Source organism: Bombus flavifrons, chromosome 18 (assembly GCF_040668555.2).
Source record: "Bombus flavifrons isolate JBK064 chromosome 18, iyBomFlav1_principal, whole genome shotgun sequence".
NCBI classification, from domain to species: Eukaryota; Metazoa; Arthropoda; class Insecta; order Hymenoptera; family Apidae; genus Bombus; species Bombus flavifrons.
In genome coordinates, this window is record NC_138459.1 from 4,924,727 (window position 1) to 4,943,089 (window position 18,363).

General features: G+C 34.6%; 3 protein-coding genes across 8 annotated transcripts; 1 reads left to right on the top strand and 2 right to left on the bottom strand.

Moving 5' to 3' along the window:
• Window positions 1-913: 913 nt before the first annotated feature.
• On the top strand, window positions 914-3,823 carry mof (males absent on the first). Its single transcript, XM_069131148.1, has 7 exons — window positions 914-1,247; window positions 1,746-2,005; window positions 2,079-2,169; window positions 2,249-2,376; window positions 2,454-2,684; window positions 2,764-3,008; window positions 3,091-3,823. Exons 1-7 carry the CDS (start codon window positions 950-952, stop codon window positions 3,308-3,310), a joined length of 1,473 nt encoding a protein of 490 aa, XP_068987249.1. The 5' UTR covers window positions 914-949; the 3' UTR covers window positions 3,311-3,823.
• Window positions 3,791-5,567, bottom strand: Daao1 (D-amino acid oxidase 1). Its single transcript, XM_069131149.1, has 6 exons — window positions 5,383-5,567; window positions 5,185-5,308; window positions 4,909-5,054; window positions 4,686-4,842; window positions 4,330-4,614; window positions 3,791-4,254 (listed from the first exon to the last, which is right to left on the bottom strand). Exons 1-6 carry the CDS (start codon window positions 5,565-5,567, stop codon window positions 4,141-4,143), a joined length of 1,011 nt encoding a protein of 336 aa, XP_068987250.1. The 3' UTR covers window positions 3,791-4,140.
• A 215-nt stretch (window positions 5,568-5,782) lies between these two features.
• Window positions 5,783-18,050, bottom strand: LOC138188997 (trichohyalin). 6 transcript variants are annotated; one of them, XM_069131127.1, is made up of 18 exons: window positions 17,845-18,050; window positions 16,997-17,132; window positions 16,472-16,906; window positions 16,296-16,376; window positions 16,082-16,232; window positions 15,527-15,994; window positions 15,156-15,425; window positions 14,877-15,091; window positions 12,134-14,817; window positions 10,736-12,059; window positions 10,288-10,648; window positions 9,811-10,206; window positions 9,403-9,735; window positions 9,095-9,245; window positions 8,421-8,877; window positions 7,709-8,330; window positions 7,211-7,613; window positions 5,783-7,086 (listed from the first exon to the last, which is right to left on the bottom strand). In XM_069131127.1, exons 3-18 carry the CDS (start codon window positions 16,878-16,880, stop codon window positions 6,787-6,789), a joined length of 8,625 nt encoding a protein of 2,874 aa, XP_068987228.1. In that variant the 5' UTR covers window positions 16,881-16,906; window positions 16,997-17,132; window positions 17,845-18,050; the 3' UTR covers window positions 5,783-6,786. The 6 variants fall into 6 exon arrangements, with proteins under 6 accessions (XP_068987228.1, XP_068987230.1, XP_068987226.1 ...); XM_069131129.1 differs by having other exon boundaries at window positions 15,527-15,991; window positions 16,472-16,909; XM_069131125.1 differs by having other exon boundaries at window positions 16,472-16,909.
• Window positions 18,051-18,363: the final 313 nt, after the last annotated feature.

Here is an 18,363-nt window from a genome sequence, read left to right on the forward strand (position 1 = left end):
TGGTTTAATATTAAATATTGTAAGTATTAAATATAATAAAAAATTATTAATAAAATTATATATTAATATTAAGTATAAATGTAGATAACATTAATAAAATAATAATAGGTATTATATCTTTAATTTGTCGTAATTAAATGTTTCTAATAAGAAAATAAGTGAACAAGTAGGAAATTTTACACATGATATATGAAAATTAAGTATCTTTTACTCATTGTTTAAAATATTACTAATAATCCTATGGACATATTTCTTGATTCCCCTTTAGAAAAATCATAAACACAATAATTTTTTATTTTTAATATATAATTTACGCATATTAGATTTCTTGCTTCAATCGGAATATATTGCTTTTGTTATCCGACTCAGAAGAAAAAAACTTCCGATAATGACCATCTACGATGGCTTTGTTTAACGAGAAACAGAAACATAAACATAACATCGGTTACGTGGTATTTCAGTTACTCGCTAGCAGTCTCTAGTAAATTACAAATAGAGATAACCCTATTATTGTAGAAAATATTTAGACAAAGTTGCCAAATGCGATATACTTTAGTAATATGTTTTATAACAAGTAATATGTTTTTTTAATCCAACTCGTTGAATGTATCTAGTTTTCCTACTTAAGAAGTTAATGTTTGAAACATAATATCGCAAGCACCATGATCACAAGATCGTGAATAACAAAAGTAAATACGAAATTTGAGAGTGACCACAGATCGATAAATAATTTTGACATTTAATCAATAAATTTGTTAAATAACTATTGTTCGTTACTTCGGCTACGTTATTGTACAGTTAAATACGCGGCGCTAGAATTTACCCTATTATCATACAAGATATTCTTCATGCTAGAGGGAGCCACAGGCCTACTCCAGTTCACAATAGTTGTGATATGCATATAATGTTATGTATATACATAATAAAGATATACGCTGCGAAGAATTTTATGACCATATTCGCGTTGCGTCAGCAAGTGAAATGTTCATCTATTTTCGGTTATTTCACAGCGACGTGTATCATTTCAACAATTAGTGATCTTTTAATTTGGAAAATGGCCGAATCGGAACAAAGAAATAAAGAGAACTGTATCGTAGGACCGAAGGAAACAATGGTGAAGCAAGAAAAACGTGAGAACACGTTGACGAATGGCGGGAAGGGATCTGGCGATGACGCGGATAGTCTCGAAGAATTGCCTCTTGATATAGGCGAACACTACTTGGTTCGAAGATCCGACGACTCCTGGCGTAAATATATTATCAGACGATTATAATCTTTTTATCTATTATTACGTATGAAGAAACATCTAGTGTTAACGGATGATTATCTGCGCGCTTTCTTCGCCGCTTCGTATTTGTGTTTGTATTACCGGCTTCACCCGAATAAACTATACTTGTTTTGAAAACATTACGGACGATGTATGTATAGGAAGAGTACAAGAAAGAAATACGACAAATGTACTTTTGTTGAATTTTTGATTTTGATATCATTTTATGATTAAAAAGAAATGCTTTATTATAAAATAGCTAAAACTGAAATATTTTTAAAATTATGCATACAAAAATACATATTTAGTTTTAAAATCCTCCTGTAAAAAATGGAGTATGTAATTTATTTTATTATTTTCTTGTAGTCTTCATATGATACTTGAAATATTTGGCTTGTTATTTTGCACGTTTTAAATTATTTAAGGTTAATGAGTTATGTGTATAATATCAAAGAAAAGATTTTTTAATTGTATTCAGATCCAGCAGAGATTATACAAACCAGATATAATGAGAGTGAAAGTCATTATGAATATTATGTACATTATGAAGGACACAATAGAAGATTGGATGAATGGGTGCCCAGAGACAGAATCATGTCAAGCAGGTTTGACATGAGTGATAGAACTTGGAAAAGTGGAGATAGAAACTCTAGTACTGACTTGCTAGCAGATTCTTCAGATCGTAAAATTACAAGAAATCAGAAAAGGAGACATGATGAAATTAATCATATTCAAAAGGCACATATTTATGAATGTATTTATCAAATTTTGGATGTGTGTTTATAACATATTTTGTTATTTTCAATTACAGACATATGCTGAAATGGATCCTACAACTGCCGCTTTAGAAAAGGAACACGAAGCAATAACAAAAGTCAAATACATTGACAAAATTCAAATCGGTAAGCATCAATACATATCTTACAGTATTATACCCAATATGTGAAAAAGGTTTCATTATTTTCAAAAGTTTACTTTTAGGAAAATATGAAATTGATACGTGGTACTTTAGTCCATATCCAGAAGAATATGGAAAGCAACCAAAGCTATGGATTTGTGAATACTGCCTTAAATACATGCGTCTCGAAAAGACTTATAGATACCATATGGTAAAAAATGTTAATACTAAGTTATTTAATTTTTTATGAAAATAAATAAATTAGAAGCTGAAATTTTTTGTTTTCAGAGTGAATGTACACACAGACAACCAGTTGGCAAAGAAATATATCGTAAAGGCACATTAAGCATTTGGGAAGTGGATGGTAGAGAGCATAAAATTTATTGTCAAAATTTATGTTTGCTCGCAAAACTTTTTTTGGATCACAAAACCCTTTACTTTGATGTAGAACCATTTCTTTTTTATATCCTGTGTGAAGTTGACAAACATGGAGCTCACTTAGTTGGTTATTTTTCAAAGGTATTTTCCTCTTTCCATATATGATTACATCTATAACCTGCAAATTATTTTTTTTTTACCATGTTTTATCTGCTTTCAGGAAAAAGAATCACCCGATGGTAATAATGTTGCTTGCATTTTAACTTTACCGCCTTTTCAAAGGCAAGGATATGGAAAACTTTTAATCGCTTTTAGCTACGAATTAAGCAGAATAGAACAAACAGTTGGTAGTCCTGAAAAACCATTGAGTGACTTAGGAAAATTATCATACAGGAGTTACTGGAGCTGGATTCTTTTGGAAATTCTGCGGGATTTTCGGGGTACTCTTAGTATTAAAGATCTGAGGTAACTTTTGATAAAATTGTATAAGAAAGTCGGTTAAATTACGTACATAACGAAGTTAAAAAATATACAATATAATATACAGTCAGATGACAAGTATATCGCAGACGGATATAATATCGACATTGCAAAGTATGAACATGGTCAAATATTGGAAGGGACAGCATGTAATCTGCGTAACACCTAAATTAGTCGAGGAACATATTAAAAGTAGCCAGTACAAGAGACCTCGTTTAACAGTGGACAGCAGTGCACTTCGATGGGGAGCTCCACCACGAAAGAACGTGAAACCTGGCAAGAAATAGTAGAAAGAAAATGGGAATTCGACGGCTTTCATTACCGTGAGATTCACGATTTAATGTGTTTAGCAAACACTTGACAAAACAGCTGTATGCAACAGATAGTTCGCAAACGATGTTTCCAAGTTTGTTAAACAACTTTTATACGATGCATTATAGTCTCCACTAATTTGCATTGTACACGTGCAGGGTTTTTTGGTCGGAAGATAACGCGAATGAACACGCTTTATAGAGCTTCGCTAATTCTTCAGAGCGTAGAAATGTTGATAGGTGGTTTAAGATAACGTTCTTTATATAGTTTTCTGCTTAGCAGTACACTATGAAAAGAGAAATGAAGATAATATACTGATACTGATTCCCAATGTCATGCATTGATAATGGAAAGATTTCTTTATTTTTGTTCGAGATTTATCAGTTTTACAGTACGAAAATTAACATTGACGATACCACGCAGTATTAGCTTGTATTAATGACTTTTTATGTAAATTCATTAATAATAAACTATGTATTTGTGAGTAATTATGGTAAAATTTCAACGAATATAATTACAAGAGATTAATGTCGTATCATATTATAATATTAACACGTTGACGCCGGCGCGACCCATCGGCGGGTCGCACGTGTCTGTTCCGTGAGGCGACGTGCCCCATCGTGCCCTATCAGCGGATCATACATGTCTGTCCCGAGAGGCGGCGATGACACATGTATTTCACAAAATAGGTAGTGACCTAGCGCCGCCCCACGAAGCAGACAGTGAATTCGGGCGCCGCCCCACGGAGAAAACCATGAATATCTGCGCCGGCGTCAACGTGTTAAGGTAAAGTAATATTCGTCGATCATAATTTTGCAATAGAAGATTTATGCATTTCTTTTGCCAACTTAATGGCATACTTAGCAGTTCCAGGCGCAGTACATACTCCATAACCTCCATGACCGTAATTATGCACTACCTATAATACAGGGCGTTTCATTAACGATAACGAAACGCAATTTATTGAAATAAACAATATTTCATTAAAACTAACAATAGCTTTAGAAAACCCATTTACGATGTGTTCAACTTCCACTCTGACGTTATTTGCTCTATATGGTCTCAAGCCAACTTCTTCTTTTATAACTTCTGCTTTCTTAAGGCCTGGAAGGAGGTTTTCGCATCTCTCGCGTATCGCTGCAGATTCATGCGGACAAAGTTTCACATTTTCGGAATCAAAATTTCGTGAACCACCTAGAGTAACTGTGCCATTAAAACCAGGTATGACGTAAGTGTCCAACTCGCCATAGAAGAACGTTTTTATCCATGGTGCCTTTACCTATTTTGTTTAAATTTGTAAATTGAACTTTGTTCTTTCATGAAATAAATTCTAGATTAAAAAGAACATACTTTAAGTACTTGACCACGCATGGAAACGAGACGTCTATCGTTGCATAAAGATCGTGCGCCGAGACCTGTACAATTCATAATTAAATTCCAATCGGGAACAAGTTCCCTCAGAGAATTAAATTCTTTTACTGCTAAATTGATTCCATTTTCTTCTAATCTAGAAAATAAGTATTTCTTTAATAATAATCGTGAAAGATTATAATTAATACAGTAAATTCGTTACTTCTTGCGTGCCCATGGGAGATGTAATTTGCATTCGGTGAGAAGAGTACTAAAAAATGAACCATATTTCCAGTTACCCTCGACTAGCTGAAATTCTTCATCCGTGACCCTCCTATATATTGGTACTAAATTTTCCATCCACTGACTCTATTAAAAAAAAAAAAAAATTAACAAATACTAATTTCTTTTCTAATAAAAACTATTTTTAATTTATTATCATCATTTGTTTTAAAATGTAATCGTAATAAAAAAATACGTTTTAAAGTATAGGATAAACCTTTACGGTTTCCGGAGAGGAATTTGCGAATAAGTAACCGGAAATAGCGGTTACACCGGCGAAAGAAGCTTCATGAGATTTTCGGATATCATCATAATATGCATACGAATCTCGCAGCCAGTTTCTAAAAGAAGCATTTAATTACACAATATAAACACTTAGGTAGAAACAAGTACAAGATTTGCCTTTCATATGAACCTTGTTATTTCTTCAGTTGGTCCAGAATATGATGAACCAACTCTAAATATTCCAGCAGCCACATGACTGACAGTATTATTAAAGTCAGAAGCGAAAACTGTGATTTCAGAGTTACGTAATTCACGAGTTAATTGTAAGGCTGTTGTCAAACCAATTATTCCGCCTCCAATTACGGCCACTTTCATTTTTTTTCTTCTATATAAATCACAAAGTTTTCTCCTTAAAAAATTTCAGTAGAACTCTTCAGTAGTTGATCATTGAAAGACTTGAGAATAATCAATGTACTAAAAATTGTACAACTCTTATCTATTCTTCTTGTTTTGACATGTTTCAGTTCTACTGAATGTATCTATTGTAACCGCAGTCGATAACGTATGTATTTTGAAATGAACGCACAAGCCTTATTAAAAGAATTACGTTTATTTGTTACAAATCGATACTTTTCCAAAAGTTATTGTAGTAATTCAGATATTACGGGCAGTTAACATTTCCTTATTAAAGATGAGAAACATCATTTAATCCAAAAAGGGAAAGATTTGTTTACAGCATAAAATGAAATTACGATCTTCGCATGCTAAACAATGATTTATCGAGATATGTACAATAAATGTTAGAAATTCAGAGAGAACAGTTAACCAAGTTCAGCTTAATTTTCTTGTTTATTTGCCTTATTCATCGGTTAATATGAAATTTGGTCTAATTACATCTATTTCCTCGCGTATGTATGTACAAATTTCATTATCTCATTAATAAAATGAGCTCGAATAATTAAAAGTAATTAACTCAAAAAAGAAAGAAGAAACTGCACAAGACCCCTTTTTTTGTTAAAATTATACCTAAATCAAAAATAACCGATACACTATAGAAATAAAATATACAATGATAAATTCATGTCTTATGCTACCTTACATCTTCAATAATATAATTGTTGTTAACAATCAATCTTTAAAGTTTTTCGGATAAATTGTACTTGTCTCATGTGTTACAATTTTCCACTGTATCTCACTCTTCTTTTTTCCTCGACTATTTCTTTCTTCGTATCGAAAAATATATAAACGCAACGCGTTGCAGGGACGTGGACGCAATGGAACACTAGTCGTACGCGAATTCTTTTCATTTCGAGAGCGACTAATTGTGTCACGAAAAATGAAGCTATTTACAAAAAACAAACTGTTGATGAATTTGTTACTAATAATAATACATTATTTTTTGCGTCTAAGTCCTGTGCAAAATTTCAACGATCTCACAAAGCCTTTATATCAAGGCCACGCACATTCTTCTCTTCCTCATCCTTTGTGTTTTCACTGGGAAGTAAGAGTTCATATACCGTTCACTTTACAAGTTTAACACCTACGATTGTTACACTTTAGCATAGAATAATGTTATCTAAAATACATAAAAGCCTTACGCCTTGCTGCAAGGTTGTATCGTGTAATTCAAAGGAGGAGGAGGAACTAAGAGAGGCAGCGGTGTAGGTGGTGGAGGAGCTTGAACACTGTTCGAAATTGCAGCAGCTGTTGTTTGAGTTTCACTAGTACGGTTGTTAGCGTTGTAAGCGGAAAGATAACTTGGCCAAAGATGCGGCGGTGGAGGAGACCCTGGAGGTGGCGGTGGAGGAGAACGATCATCTAGTTCGTCCGAATCATTCATCATCATCGCCGTTAATGGAGTGACACGGGGCTTCTTCAGTTTTATGATTTTCACCTAATAAACACAATTAGAGAAACGTTGATTTGTTACATTAGAATGAAAAGCTTACGGTTTAATTCTTTCTTCGTCTCTTATAGATAACAAAGAAATTAAATTTATAAACTAAGAAATGGCTAACCTTCACTTTTTTCTTTGCTTTTGGAGGTCGTGTTCTTTTCTCTTGTTTTCTACTCTTTCTGGAACTGGACCTTCGAACGTCACGAATTCCACCTCGAGTGACAGTAGTGGGTGGTGGAGGGGAAGGCATATCCCCTTCACCGCCACTAGGACTAGTACCTTCTCCAGGTTTGATTCCATCCGCGAATTGGACAGATTTTTTACTCCTTTGTTTCCGTTTTCCTAATTTCGCTAATTTAGTTTTCTTCATTTGATTCTTCAATTTGCTTAACTTGTTCTCACCAGCTTCGTCTTTGCTGGACTCATTTTTATCTATTTCTATATCCTCTTTGTCCGTGTTGTCTCCGTTATCATTTTCAGGAGTAGAAAGATCATCCAAATTGCCATTAGGAACCGAGGTCCTTCTAAAATATATTTAGATTTATGTACATTTATACTTGAAAAATGAAGTAAACTGCGTAGTTTACCTTGTCAAATAGAGATATGAACAACTGTATACCTGAAACCTGATGCGACTAAAATTCCTTTCAAAGGCGGTGGGGGTAACTCCGGCCACCCTTTGGATTCTGTTTCGATTTGGACCTTAGTTGTTTCATCTATCGCTGTTACCGTTGTAGCTTCATCGATTTCGCTTTTCAATTTATTTAACCGTGACTTTTCATCGTCCTCTTCTTCTTCCTCTTCGTCGTCATCCGCCTCTTCTTCTTCTTCTTCGTCATATTCCACCTCAGCCTCCTCCTCTTCCTCTTCTTCCTCGTCCTCCTCAACAGGTACTTCCTCTTCTTCTGTGGAAGCAGAAGATGCGACTACCGGCATTTCTTCCTCCTTCTCAAAAATAGTAGAGGAAGTTTGTTGTTCCTCTGCATCGCCTTGCTCTTCACTTTCCCGAAGAGCTTTTAAAACAGATGGATCTAAGTTTGAATTCTTCTGCTGATTTGCGTTTTCTGATTGACGCATGTTACTCTTCTCTAATAATTGAAGAGCGCGACGATTAATTCGTTCGATTCGCCTACGTTCTTTTTCCTTTCTCCTAATCTCACGCAGTCGCTTACGCTCCTCTTGTTCTTTTCTACGAGTCTCCAAGATAACTTCGTAATTATAAACCGGCAGAACAGGTACTTCTACAAATTTTAATCATTTAAATAATTATTTACATTATTTAATGACGTTTGTAATAAAAAATTTGAAAAAGTAAATTCTCATATATTTACTCTGCGGTGTCACTTCGGCTCTGGGGAACGTCGTTTGCGTCACAGGAAGTGGCACAGGAGCAGGGCCAGGGACAGGAACAGGAACGGGAACGGGAACGGAAAGAGGCAATGAAACTGGGGACAAAGTAGAAACTGGTGTCGATGAGTTCATAGCGGATGGAACGGCCGGTACAGGCATGGGGACAGGAACTGGAACAGGTACAGATATAGGTACTGAGGGAACCGGAGAAGATTGAGGGACTGTCGTGGAATACATCATCCCTCCTGATTGATCAACTGAAGAAGGCTGTCCACCGCTCCAATCCAAGGACGTCGGTACAACCTGAAGAACATTACCTACGCGAACTACTTGACTGGAACCTCGTACAATTGGTGCTGAGGAGGAGTTGGTCGGCTCTCTGTGCGTTGCTGGGACACCATTGAAATCTGCAGGTACTACTTGCAACACATTGCCCACCTGTTTGATACATTTATGTTAAAATATACTACTTATTTCTTTTTAACATCTTTACGATATCATTAAATAAAAGGAAAGATGAATGAGCCAAAAATATAAAGAAATGAAAATAAACCAATATTATACCAATTATAATACTGAAGAAGACAAACATAACCTGTAGAACTTGTTAAGCTAAAGATTATCATTGTTATTGATTAATTTAAATGTCACATACTTGTAAGACAGTAGGTTGTTGACGGTATAACATTTGCTGCTGTTGTCCAGGCGGTGATGGATAACATACATTCGAATTAAAGTTTTCTCCATAATCATTTGATATTCCTGCTCCATCCTGTTGCTTCTTAATTCCCAGCTCAAGTTCTAACCTAAAATTAACCAGAAGATCTAAATATGTACATAATATTACATAAAATATAAATATTTATAAATATTGGGATCAGTTAATCTATAATGGTTCAGGAAACAGTGGAAAGGAAGGGTAGATGGGGTTGGGATTCCGAACACGATTTCTATAGGTATTACCTATCGTCGAGGGATAGGCGTTTCGGAGAACTCGCCGTTGAGTCATCAATGCACGGTGGGTAAGTCAAGTTATTCTCTGTATAGTAATATTCGTTTCCAACTTCGTTTTCAGCCGAATATTGGAAACTTGTTGCAACTGTCTCCATATTGTCACCGATGTGCATTTCCGAGTCTAACACAGTCGAGTCCCTAGGTAGTCCGGATACGGACTGCACGATAGTTTCTATTCGTCTACCTCTTTCGGTGCAGCTATCTAATAGTTTCATTTTATCGTGTTCATCCTTCCTTTCCCTTGAACTTTCGCTCACTCTACCTCGTCCCATGGAAGGTGATCTGAATCGATAGTAAGATAAACTTACCAACAATCCGACAATGACTAATTACTATAAATTATTTTTAGAAATTCACCTGGAAGATCGTAATCGTTCCGTCATTCGTAAATGATCCGGGCTTCTCATTCTGGATCCCGAGGTAGACCTAGTTCTTGATCGAGATCCCGATCTAGATCTCGATCTTGAATGCATCATCGACCGGGACCTGGACGTTGATCGAGATCGCGATCTGGATCTAGATCTTGACCTAGATCGTGATCTTGATCTTGACCATGATTTCGATCGCGATCTAGATTCACGTCTGAAGCGGTCGTGTGATGATCTACGTGGTGATCTTCGCGACCGTAATGGAGAACGACTTCTAGGTGGAGGTAATTTATCCGTTCTTCGAACGTGTCCATGTCTATCTAGATCCAAAGGTTCTCTTTCCTTCTCCCATTGTCTGTCTCTTCTTGTACTGAGCCTACTTTTTCTTTTGAAATAATATAATTCGTTTAGTGCTCATCTTTAACGTCAATACTACTTTTATTAATAATGTTAATATTAATGCTACCTATGCTTGAATTTTGATGAAGGACGGAAAGGACCTTCCATGATATCCCTCTCAATACTGTCATCCCTGTAGTACGTTTTCTCTTCATAATCAAGATCTAAATCTTGACTATTGGGATAGGAATCTAAGGACTCATTTCCATCCCGAAGCATGTTCTCTGCTTCGTACGGCCATAGTGACCGATCTGCTTCATCTCCGCGAAATCTACTCTCTCTATGTCTATCAATATCCACGTTTCTCTCTCTTAGTACTTCCATTGGTTCGTACGACCTACCTTCCTTTTCTCTTTCCATACAGTCGTATTTCTTTCTATTCCAGTCATCTCGATCTCCTTTAATAGATCCGTGTTTTTTAAAATGATCTGTAGACAATTACCAATAATACTAAATCATAAAAAATTGAAGGTAAAAAAAAGGGAAAAATATGAAAGAAAGAAAAAAAACATTACCTTTATTATGTGGGGCAGTGTTAGATCTAGGAGAACTTCTTATAGATCTTTCTCTCCTATCATCTATTCTTGCTCTACTGGATCTATCCTCATCGATTCTATTTGATCGTTTTTCTTTATTAGAAAAGCCTGCAAACGACTCTTCCTTTCTCTTTGGACTTTTGCTTCTACTTCTACTCCAACTGCGGCTATGGCTTTCGCTACGACTTCCTTCCCGTTCCCAGGAAGTGCGTTTTTTATTGCGACTAGTAGAAGGACTGAACCTCCTTCTACTTTCATTGTACTCCTGTTTCGAACTCCTACTATCTCTCCTATCTACTCTTTCTCTATCATCAAATTTCTTATCTCTCCTTTCTTTGCTACGATCACTAATTCGTTTATCTTCTCTATTCTCCTTTCTACTAGGACTTTTCTTTTTCTGCTCTCTGCCCGGTGATCTTATTTGACATTCCGTGTCACTAATATCTTTACTATTACGTGGTCTAGACTTTTTAAGTTCTTCCAACTTAGTTCCTTTGTTCCCAGACCTGTACTCATTGAAATCGAGCTTCACCGCCCCTGGTGATTCCGATTTTGTGGTAATCGAGGTTTTCACTGTTATCGACAAGTCTTTCGAGTCCACCTTAACATCCGTAATAGTAGTCTGTTCCGTAGGAATAACTTCAGCAACAGGTGCATGTACATTGGATGTCTTTTCACGCTCAATCCTAAATTCATTAGGTTCTTCGCAATATGTGTTTTTTATATCGTTTTTCACAGAGTGCGACTCTCGAAGTTTCTTCTGAATGGTCAATAGAGCCGCAGCGTGTTGCATGGGATCGTCTGAAATCAATTTTGTCTTCACGCGTTCATTGTTTCGTCGGACTAACAGTTGTTTAGGAATCAACTTGAGTGCTGCTTTTCCTTCATTCGTCTCCTCTGTTCCTTTTGCGCTGGCAGATGAAGATATTGCCTCAGAACTCTTGTTACTTAATTTTCCATGTGATTCATCGGATTCATACCCTGCGAATATGTCCATTCGTAATGATTTATAGTTCATGTCTGGGTATGGTTCGTTGATTGGAAATTCAGACGAACTTTCAGATACTTTCACATCGAATTTCTTTCGAAGAGTCTGATCCTCTATCTTCTGCACTCCTAAAATTTCTTCAAATTCTTCCTTCATCACTGCAGCTTTTGCATATTTACCATCGCGATACTTTATTTGAAGAGGTATATTGGGAACTGATTCATCATCAGACATAACCAGAGTTTCATTCTTTAGTTTATCGTGTAGGAGACTCTCCTTCAGATTTACCTGATTATCCTTAAAAATTTCCATATCCTAAAAGAAGAAACAAATAATTAATATACTTAATTAATATAGACTTGAAAAATGTATCTTATATATAAACATACTTCAGACTTCTGGGATCCAGCTGGAGAACTGGGACTATACAATTCTGTATTTTTTTTCGTTAATTTCACATCTATCTCAAAGATATCCTTTAATTGTTCTGCAGTACATTGCTCTTTCGAAGGCGTCAATTCCTTGGTCTTATCAAAGAGCACATTCTCCTGTGAATTGTTGCCCAAACTTCTTATTCTCGACTTACATCTAGTATGTTCTTCCGGAGTCCAGGATGATTCTAACAAATCTATATCCTGACATTTTCTAGGAAACAAATCGATAATATCTGCACTTGTTGAATTCTTAGATGTAGACTTTCTCAACTGCTGTTCAACCATACAAACGTTCTCGTCTTTTATCTTCGTTTTAGCTAATATCGGGTCACAGCATTCCAAAGATACTCTCTCAATATCGTGGTCGAATTTATTCACTTTCGTCCATTCTGCACACTCTTCCTCCCACATAACAGGAGCTTTAAGCTTTATTTTTTCTTCAGACTGTGATTCCATATCCCAACGACTTTTTTTGCTCTTTTTGCTAGTAACAACATCATGTTTCATAGATGCATCTACATTTTTACTGACTGCATTTACCTCCTTATGGATGCTCTCAATTATAGTAATGCTGTCTTCTACGTTTTCTTTTCTGTCACTTTTTTCTCGTAAGAATGATTCTTCTTCAATGTCCCAATCATCTCTCTTCCTTTTACTCTTCTGTTCCAGGAGCATCAAAGCTTCTTTCTCTCCTTCTTCTTGTTCTTCTTCCCAAATTCTCATTGCAGACAATCTATCTTGCCTCTTTTTACATTCCTTTACAGTTTCCTTTTCTATAGCGATATATGTATCTGTTTTCTTATCGTATCGAACCTCTTTTTCTAATTTCTTTGAAATACGAGAGGTTTTCTTTTTATTAATCATTAAATCAGACACAGCTTCTAAGCTGTCGACTTCCCATTCGTCCGCTAGTAATTGTCTCTTATTTACTTCCTTTTCAAGTTGTGTTAACGATGGGACATTCAGAGTATCAAATTCAGTCTCTCCCCATTTGTCTCTTTTTTGTTTGTCTAACTTTTTAGAAAGTTTTATTTCGTCTTGCATTATTTGCTGAGATATACGCTCACTCTCCTTCTTCCAGTCAGCTAAAAATTCACTGCTGTCCTTTTTCTCTTTATCTCTTTTCCTCTTTTTCTTTCCATCTACATCTTCTTCTATCTTCAAACTCCCTGGGATGATCTCCTTGCTTATGCTTGAACATTTTTCTTCCAAACGTTCGTCATTTTTATTCTTGTCATCTTTCTTGCATCGTTCCTCCTTCCTTTCTATTTTTCGAATGTTTTGTATATCAGTATTTTCTACTTTTTCAACATTACTCTTTGACAGTTTTTCTCCTTTCTGCGGCATGATCACGGAATCCATTTCCCACTCTTCCAAGTATCGCTCTTCGACTTTGTTTCTTTTTTCTTCATCTTTGTGGGTTTTATTGTGGATGTCGCTATCGGAAATCACCTTTCTGACCAATTCTTGATCCTTGTTCCAAACGTCGTGTTTATCTGAGGATCTTTTCCTATTTTCGACTTTTACTTCCTCTTTAATTTTCTTTAATGGAACTTGAGAACGTACCAATTTCGCATTTTCTAATGAAGAAGATTCCAAAGGCGACTTTTGTATCGTCTTTATTATATCTTCTCTGTTATCTTGTTTATCGTTATATTCTTTCTTCTGTTTAGACTTTCTAGTAGCTACCCTTTTTTTCCTCCTATCTTCAGACGAATCGCTACTACTTGAGTCCGAACTGACTTTCCTTCTTCTCTTCTTCTTCGTCTTTGCAATTCGTTTCGCTTTTTTCTTTCTTTTTTCAGCTTTTCGTTTCTTCTTCTTTCTTTTCTTCCGTTTATCATCGGAACTAGAAGAATCACTGCTGCTACTACTACTATCGCTGCTATCTGAATCCGATAATGAGTCCGAATCGTTCGATATTTTTCGTTTTCTTTTCCTTCTTTTTACTTCTTCCTCAGAGTCGGAGGAACTCGACGAACTGGATGATTCACTACTGCTAGAAGTCACTTTCTTTCGTCTTTTTTTCTTTCTTGTTTCTTTAGAGTCAGAATTTTCGTCGCTCATACGTTCTACTTTAATTCGAACGTTTTCCCAATCACTGGGTATTGATTTAGAATCTTCCGATTCACTTTTATCATGTATATTTTTACTCTCTACCCTTACGCGTTTTTGAACCTGAATATGAGAACTGCTTGATGATATCTGATCGTCCTCGATCTTCGAAATGTTTTCCAAGTTCTGTCGGCTTTCATTGGATTTAAATTTTTCCTCAATTTTATTTGAATTACTTTTATCCGACTTTCCGGATATACTATGCTCTACAAACGAAAAATTATTGTCATTCGGCAAATTAGTTTCTATATTAAATTCATGATAGCTTAACGTCGAGGTAGAAGCTTTATTCGGTTTTGGGGAGAATTCTTTCGACATTGGAATATCACTGCAAACCATCTTCATGAACTGTTCATACTCCGATGCTAATTTTTCATTGCCTGCAGACTGTAACAAAGGAGATGTTGATTGTCTATTGTCATCTATTTTTTTAACACTAGAAGCCTCATCTTCGTTGATCATTTTCTTGTCTTTATTAATGTCTTCTTCTATCGTATTTAACCGTGGAGAAAATTCCTCAGGTTCTAAAATAAATTTTATACAAACTTTTCTAATTTATAAATAAAGTAAACAAAATATTTACCTTGCTTCGAAGTCATGCTGCTCGATTTCACTACATTTCTTTGTTCCTTTTCAGTGTCGGATAACCTGTCTTCATCTTCACTATCCCATTTTGACCTAGGCAGTTGTACATTAATTGGTACATGCCACTTGTCGTTTCCTTCAGATTTGCATATGCCTGTCTTTGGATACCAGTTACGTGTACGTTGAGATTTTTCCGCTGCTTCCGTATCGTTTCTAGAATTGTTAAGATCTGAATGGGTAAAGGAAAATTAGTGAGACAAAAAGTATTTTAGTATACCGTATAAAGTCTGCCTCGCATATGTTCCGCATTTTTTCACGATGATCGGCAGTAACTGCTTGAAGAATTTGCTGATGATTGATGAAAAGCGACATACGAGGATTTTCAGAATAAAATAATTGAGGCCTTCCTCGTTTAGTTGCTCTTATTGATTCAGGAGGGTACTCTTTAGGACCTTCCAGTCCTTCGGCAATAAAAGCGTAACGTTTCAAACGACAATCGTTCATCATTAACATTTGCTCAAAGTGACGTAAATAATCCTCGGCTGTTCTGTAATGTATATATATATATATATATATGCCAAATATCTACATAATATATAAAAAAAGATATAAAAAAAATAATGTAAATATTTTAAGACACAAGCAAACCTGTTCTTTATTGATCGTTCCGAGTGATCACGTCTTTTAATCTCAATGATGTCGTCCATCATTATACCACACTTTTTTAACTCCACCCACGAAGAAAAATTCATTATGTCTCTCTCCTTTCCTTTGTCTTTATCTTTCTCCTTTTCTTTCTTATCTTTAATTTCAGGTTTCTCCTGTGAATCACTTCTTTTTTCTTTAAGACTCTCCTTCTTTTCTTTTATTCCTTTCTTTTCTCGTACATCTTCCCATTTATCATTATCCTTTTTATCTCTTTCTTCATCTTTCCTATCTCGGTTCTCTTCGTATTTATTACCATCCTCTCGCTTATCTTTATCATCTTTCCTATCTTTATCTTTTCTACGTTGTTCTTTATCACGCGGGACTTTATAATATCGTTCTTTGCTACCATTATAATCTTTTGACTCTTTACTCGCGCTATCTCTTCGTTCTTCTCTTCCATATCGCCTTCTTAAAATAGTTTTTGCACATTATTTATACATATAAAAATGCAAGAATTAACTGTTTATTATGCAAAAACGATAAATATTTTTATACCTCTCTGAATATTTATTTTCTATTGCAGACTTTGAAGCACTTTTATAAGAGACATTAACATCATCTTGTCTACTTCTTTCTCTCAAAATCTTTACATTTTCTAATAAATTTTGTCCATTCCTATTTGCATAATTTTCCTCTTCTAAACTAGCTGTAAGATAATATAGTTAGTGCCAATAATTAAGTTTTATCTAAAATTTCATATTATAAATACCTGCAGCCATAGCTTCAGCCAGTAACATTTTACTTTTAGATTCTTCTCGTCTAATCTCTTCAATAGCCAATATTTTTTCTTCTACATGATGGAAATGTTTCCATATTGAAATTAGTTACAAATTATACATTTTTTAAATATAAAAAGATCTATAAATTAAGCTTATTGAACTTTACCTGTTTTCTTTTTTGATTTACCACCACTTGAATGACGATTATGAAATTGTACAGAGTCTGAGTCAACATTTACAATTGTACTTGAATCATTTTTTGAAGATTTACTATTATCACTTGGCATACTTTTAGATTTAGAAACTTTGGTAGAATGTGCTTGAAGTAGATTGGATTTATTTTGGAGTTTTGGTGGCACATTAAATTTGTTGGCAAATGCCATCAATCTCTTTTTAGCTTGTAATTTTCCTAGCACAGGCTTGAGCATCTTGGGACTCTCCAACCTAGATGTGTCTCCATCGCTAGTTTGGCCTTTTGTACTATCTGGTGTTTCTGGCATTTGTATATCAAGTAAAGATATCGGAATGTCTGGTGTTGGTTCCTCTGGAGCATAAGCATCTTCTGATTGTGACATTGTGTTAGCACTTTTATTTTCTGGTTCTTCTATATACAAAATTATATCACAATAAAAAAAAGAATACAACATAATTAATTTATTGCAGAAATAAACAAACAAGTATGAAAATTTACCTTCAAAGGGATCAGCTACATTGTTTTTGTCATTGACAATGCCTTACTTTATCATGCATATGATTATTCTTTAAATTAGTATTACAAGCACCAACAAAAACTTTATTTTTCATGCTTAATATATATATATCAGATTCTATAAAATAAAACATATATAATTCATATCTATGTAAAAAAAATTATAATCCTCTTGTGTGAAACAATTATAACTTATTCTTTTATGTATTTTTGTTTTTTAGATAAAAATATTATTAATATTTTTTTAAATCTAATAAGCAAGGTATTATAAAAAAAAGATTATAACACCTTGTAACCTAGTATTCAGAAACTAAAAAAATGTGTGGTCAACACAAATGATCAAAAGATCTCTTTTTTGTAACATTCTATATAATATGTTTCACAAAAAAAGAATACACTTTGATATAAAATATAATCAAAATTTTACAAAAATACAAACATTTACACATATCCCCACAAGAACCTTATTAAATAGTACTACAAGTACAATTACGCCATATACATCATCATCAATAATAATTTTAAATTGATACTTCTCAAAATAAAAAGCAATTACGAAACCGATTCGACAGACAGGTAAAACATTAAAACATTGACTGGTTTAAATCATTGATGTATGTTTTTATAGAGGAAATCGTAAGTAAAGTAAAATAGGTTCGACTATCCAATTTTTAAATATACTTTATAAGGTTATGATGAACACACTTATTTTCAGTAAAATTTTACAAAACTGTCACCATCCAGTTAAACAGACCGGAATTCGAAAAAAAATGTTAATAGAGGACTAAATATTACTGGATATAGTTTTGTTGGTTGTTACAAAAACTTACTCCATGCTGTGTGCTAAGTAACCGATGGGTACATGTTGCTGACGATAAAAATGATGAAATATTATCAATGTTACACGCCTGATTTTTTTGTTCTACCAATATTTTTAATTTCACTATTCTGTGTTCGTCCAAATCAAACGGAGCCACTGCGAGAAAAGCGTCAGACATTTTAGTCAAACGGCAGGCCGGCAACTATAAACGCTCACCAATTCGGGAGAAACAAGGGATGCCAATGTTTGAGGAATAAACTAAGAACAACCACTAAATACAATAATGCCACGTTAACTGACCGGGAATTTGATTCATTAATTGGCCATTTCTACCCCCGCCAGTTCTTGGAAGTGAACTTTCAACGTTCTGGACTTTGAACATTTATGCATCTTTATGTATTAAGTAAAATTTAAATGCAAAAATCTATATAATGCACGTAATATATAAAAATATTGGAAATAAAATACTAAAAATATAATACTACTCGTTACAATATTTAAATGGTGAAACAAATTTATATTCAAATTC

Bases quoted from the DNA above. Each gene is read 5' to 3' on its own strand.
- Daao1 (XM_069131149.1), bottom strand. From the start codon at position 5,567: ATGAAAGTGGCCGTAATTGGAGGCGGAATAATTGGTTTGACAACAGCC. The intron at 5,309-5,382 runs GTTCATATGAAA...TGCTTCTTTTAG, and splicing joins CCAACTGAAGAAATAACAAG to AAACTGGCTGCGAGATTCGT. The intron at 4,615-4,685 runs GTATGTTCTTTT...TAAACAAAATAG, and splicing joins TGCGTGGTCAAGTACTTAAA to GTAAAGGCACCATGGATAAA.
- mof (XM_069131148.1), top strand. From the start codon at position 950: ATGACCATATTCGCGTTGCGTCAGCAAGTGAAATGTTCATCTATTTTC. The intron at 1,248-1,745 runs GTAAATATATTA...AATTGTATTCAG, and splicing joins AAGATCCGACGACTCCTGGC to ATCCAGCAGAGATTATACAA. The intron at 2,685-2,763 runs GTATTTTCCTCT...ATCTGCTTTCAG, and splicing joins TAGTTGGTTATTTTTCAAAG to GAAAAAGAATCACCCGATGG.
- LOC138188997 (XM_069131128.1), bottom strand. From the start codon at position 16,880: ATGTCACAATCAGAAGATGCTTATGCTCCAGAGGAACCAACACCAGAC. The intron at 15,426-15,526 runs GTTTGCTTGTGT...TATACATTACAG, and splicing joins GAACGATCAATAAAGAACAG to AACAGCCGAGGATTATTTAC. The intron at 10,207-10,287 runs GTAGCATTAATA...TTATTTCAAAAG, and splicing joins TCATCAAAATTCAAGCATAG to AAAAAGTAGGCTCAGTACAA.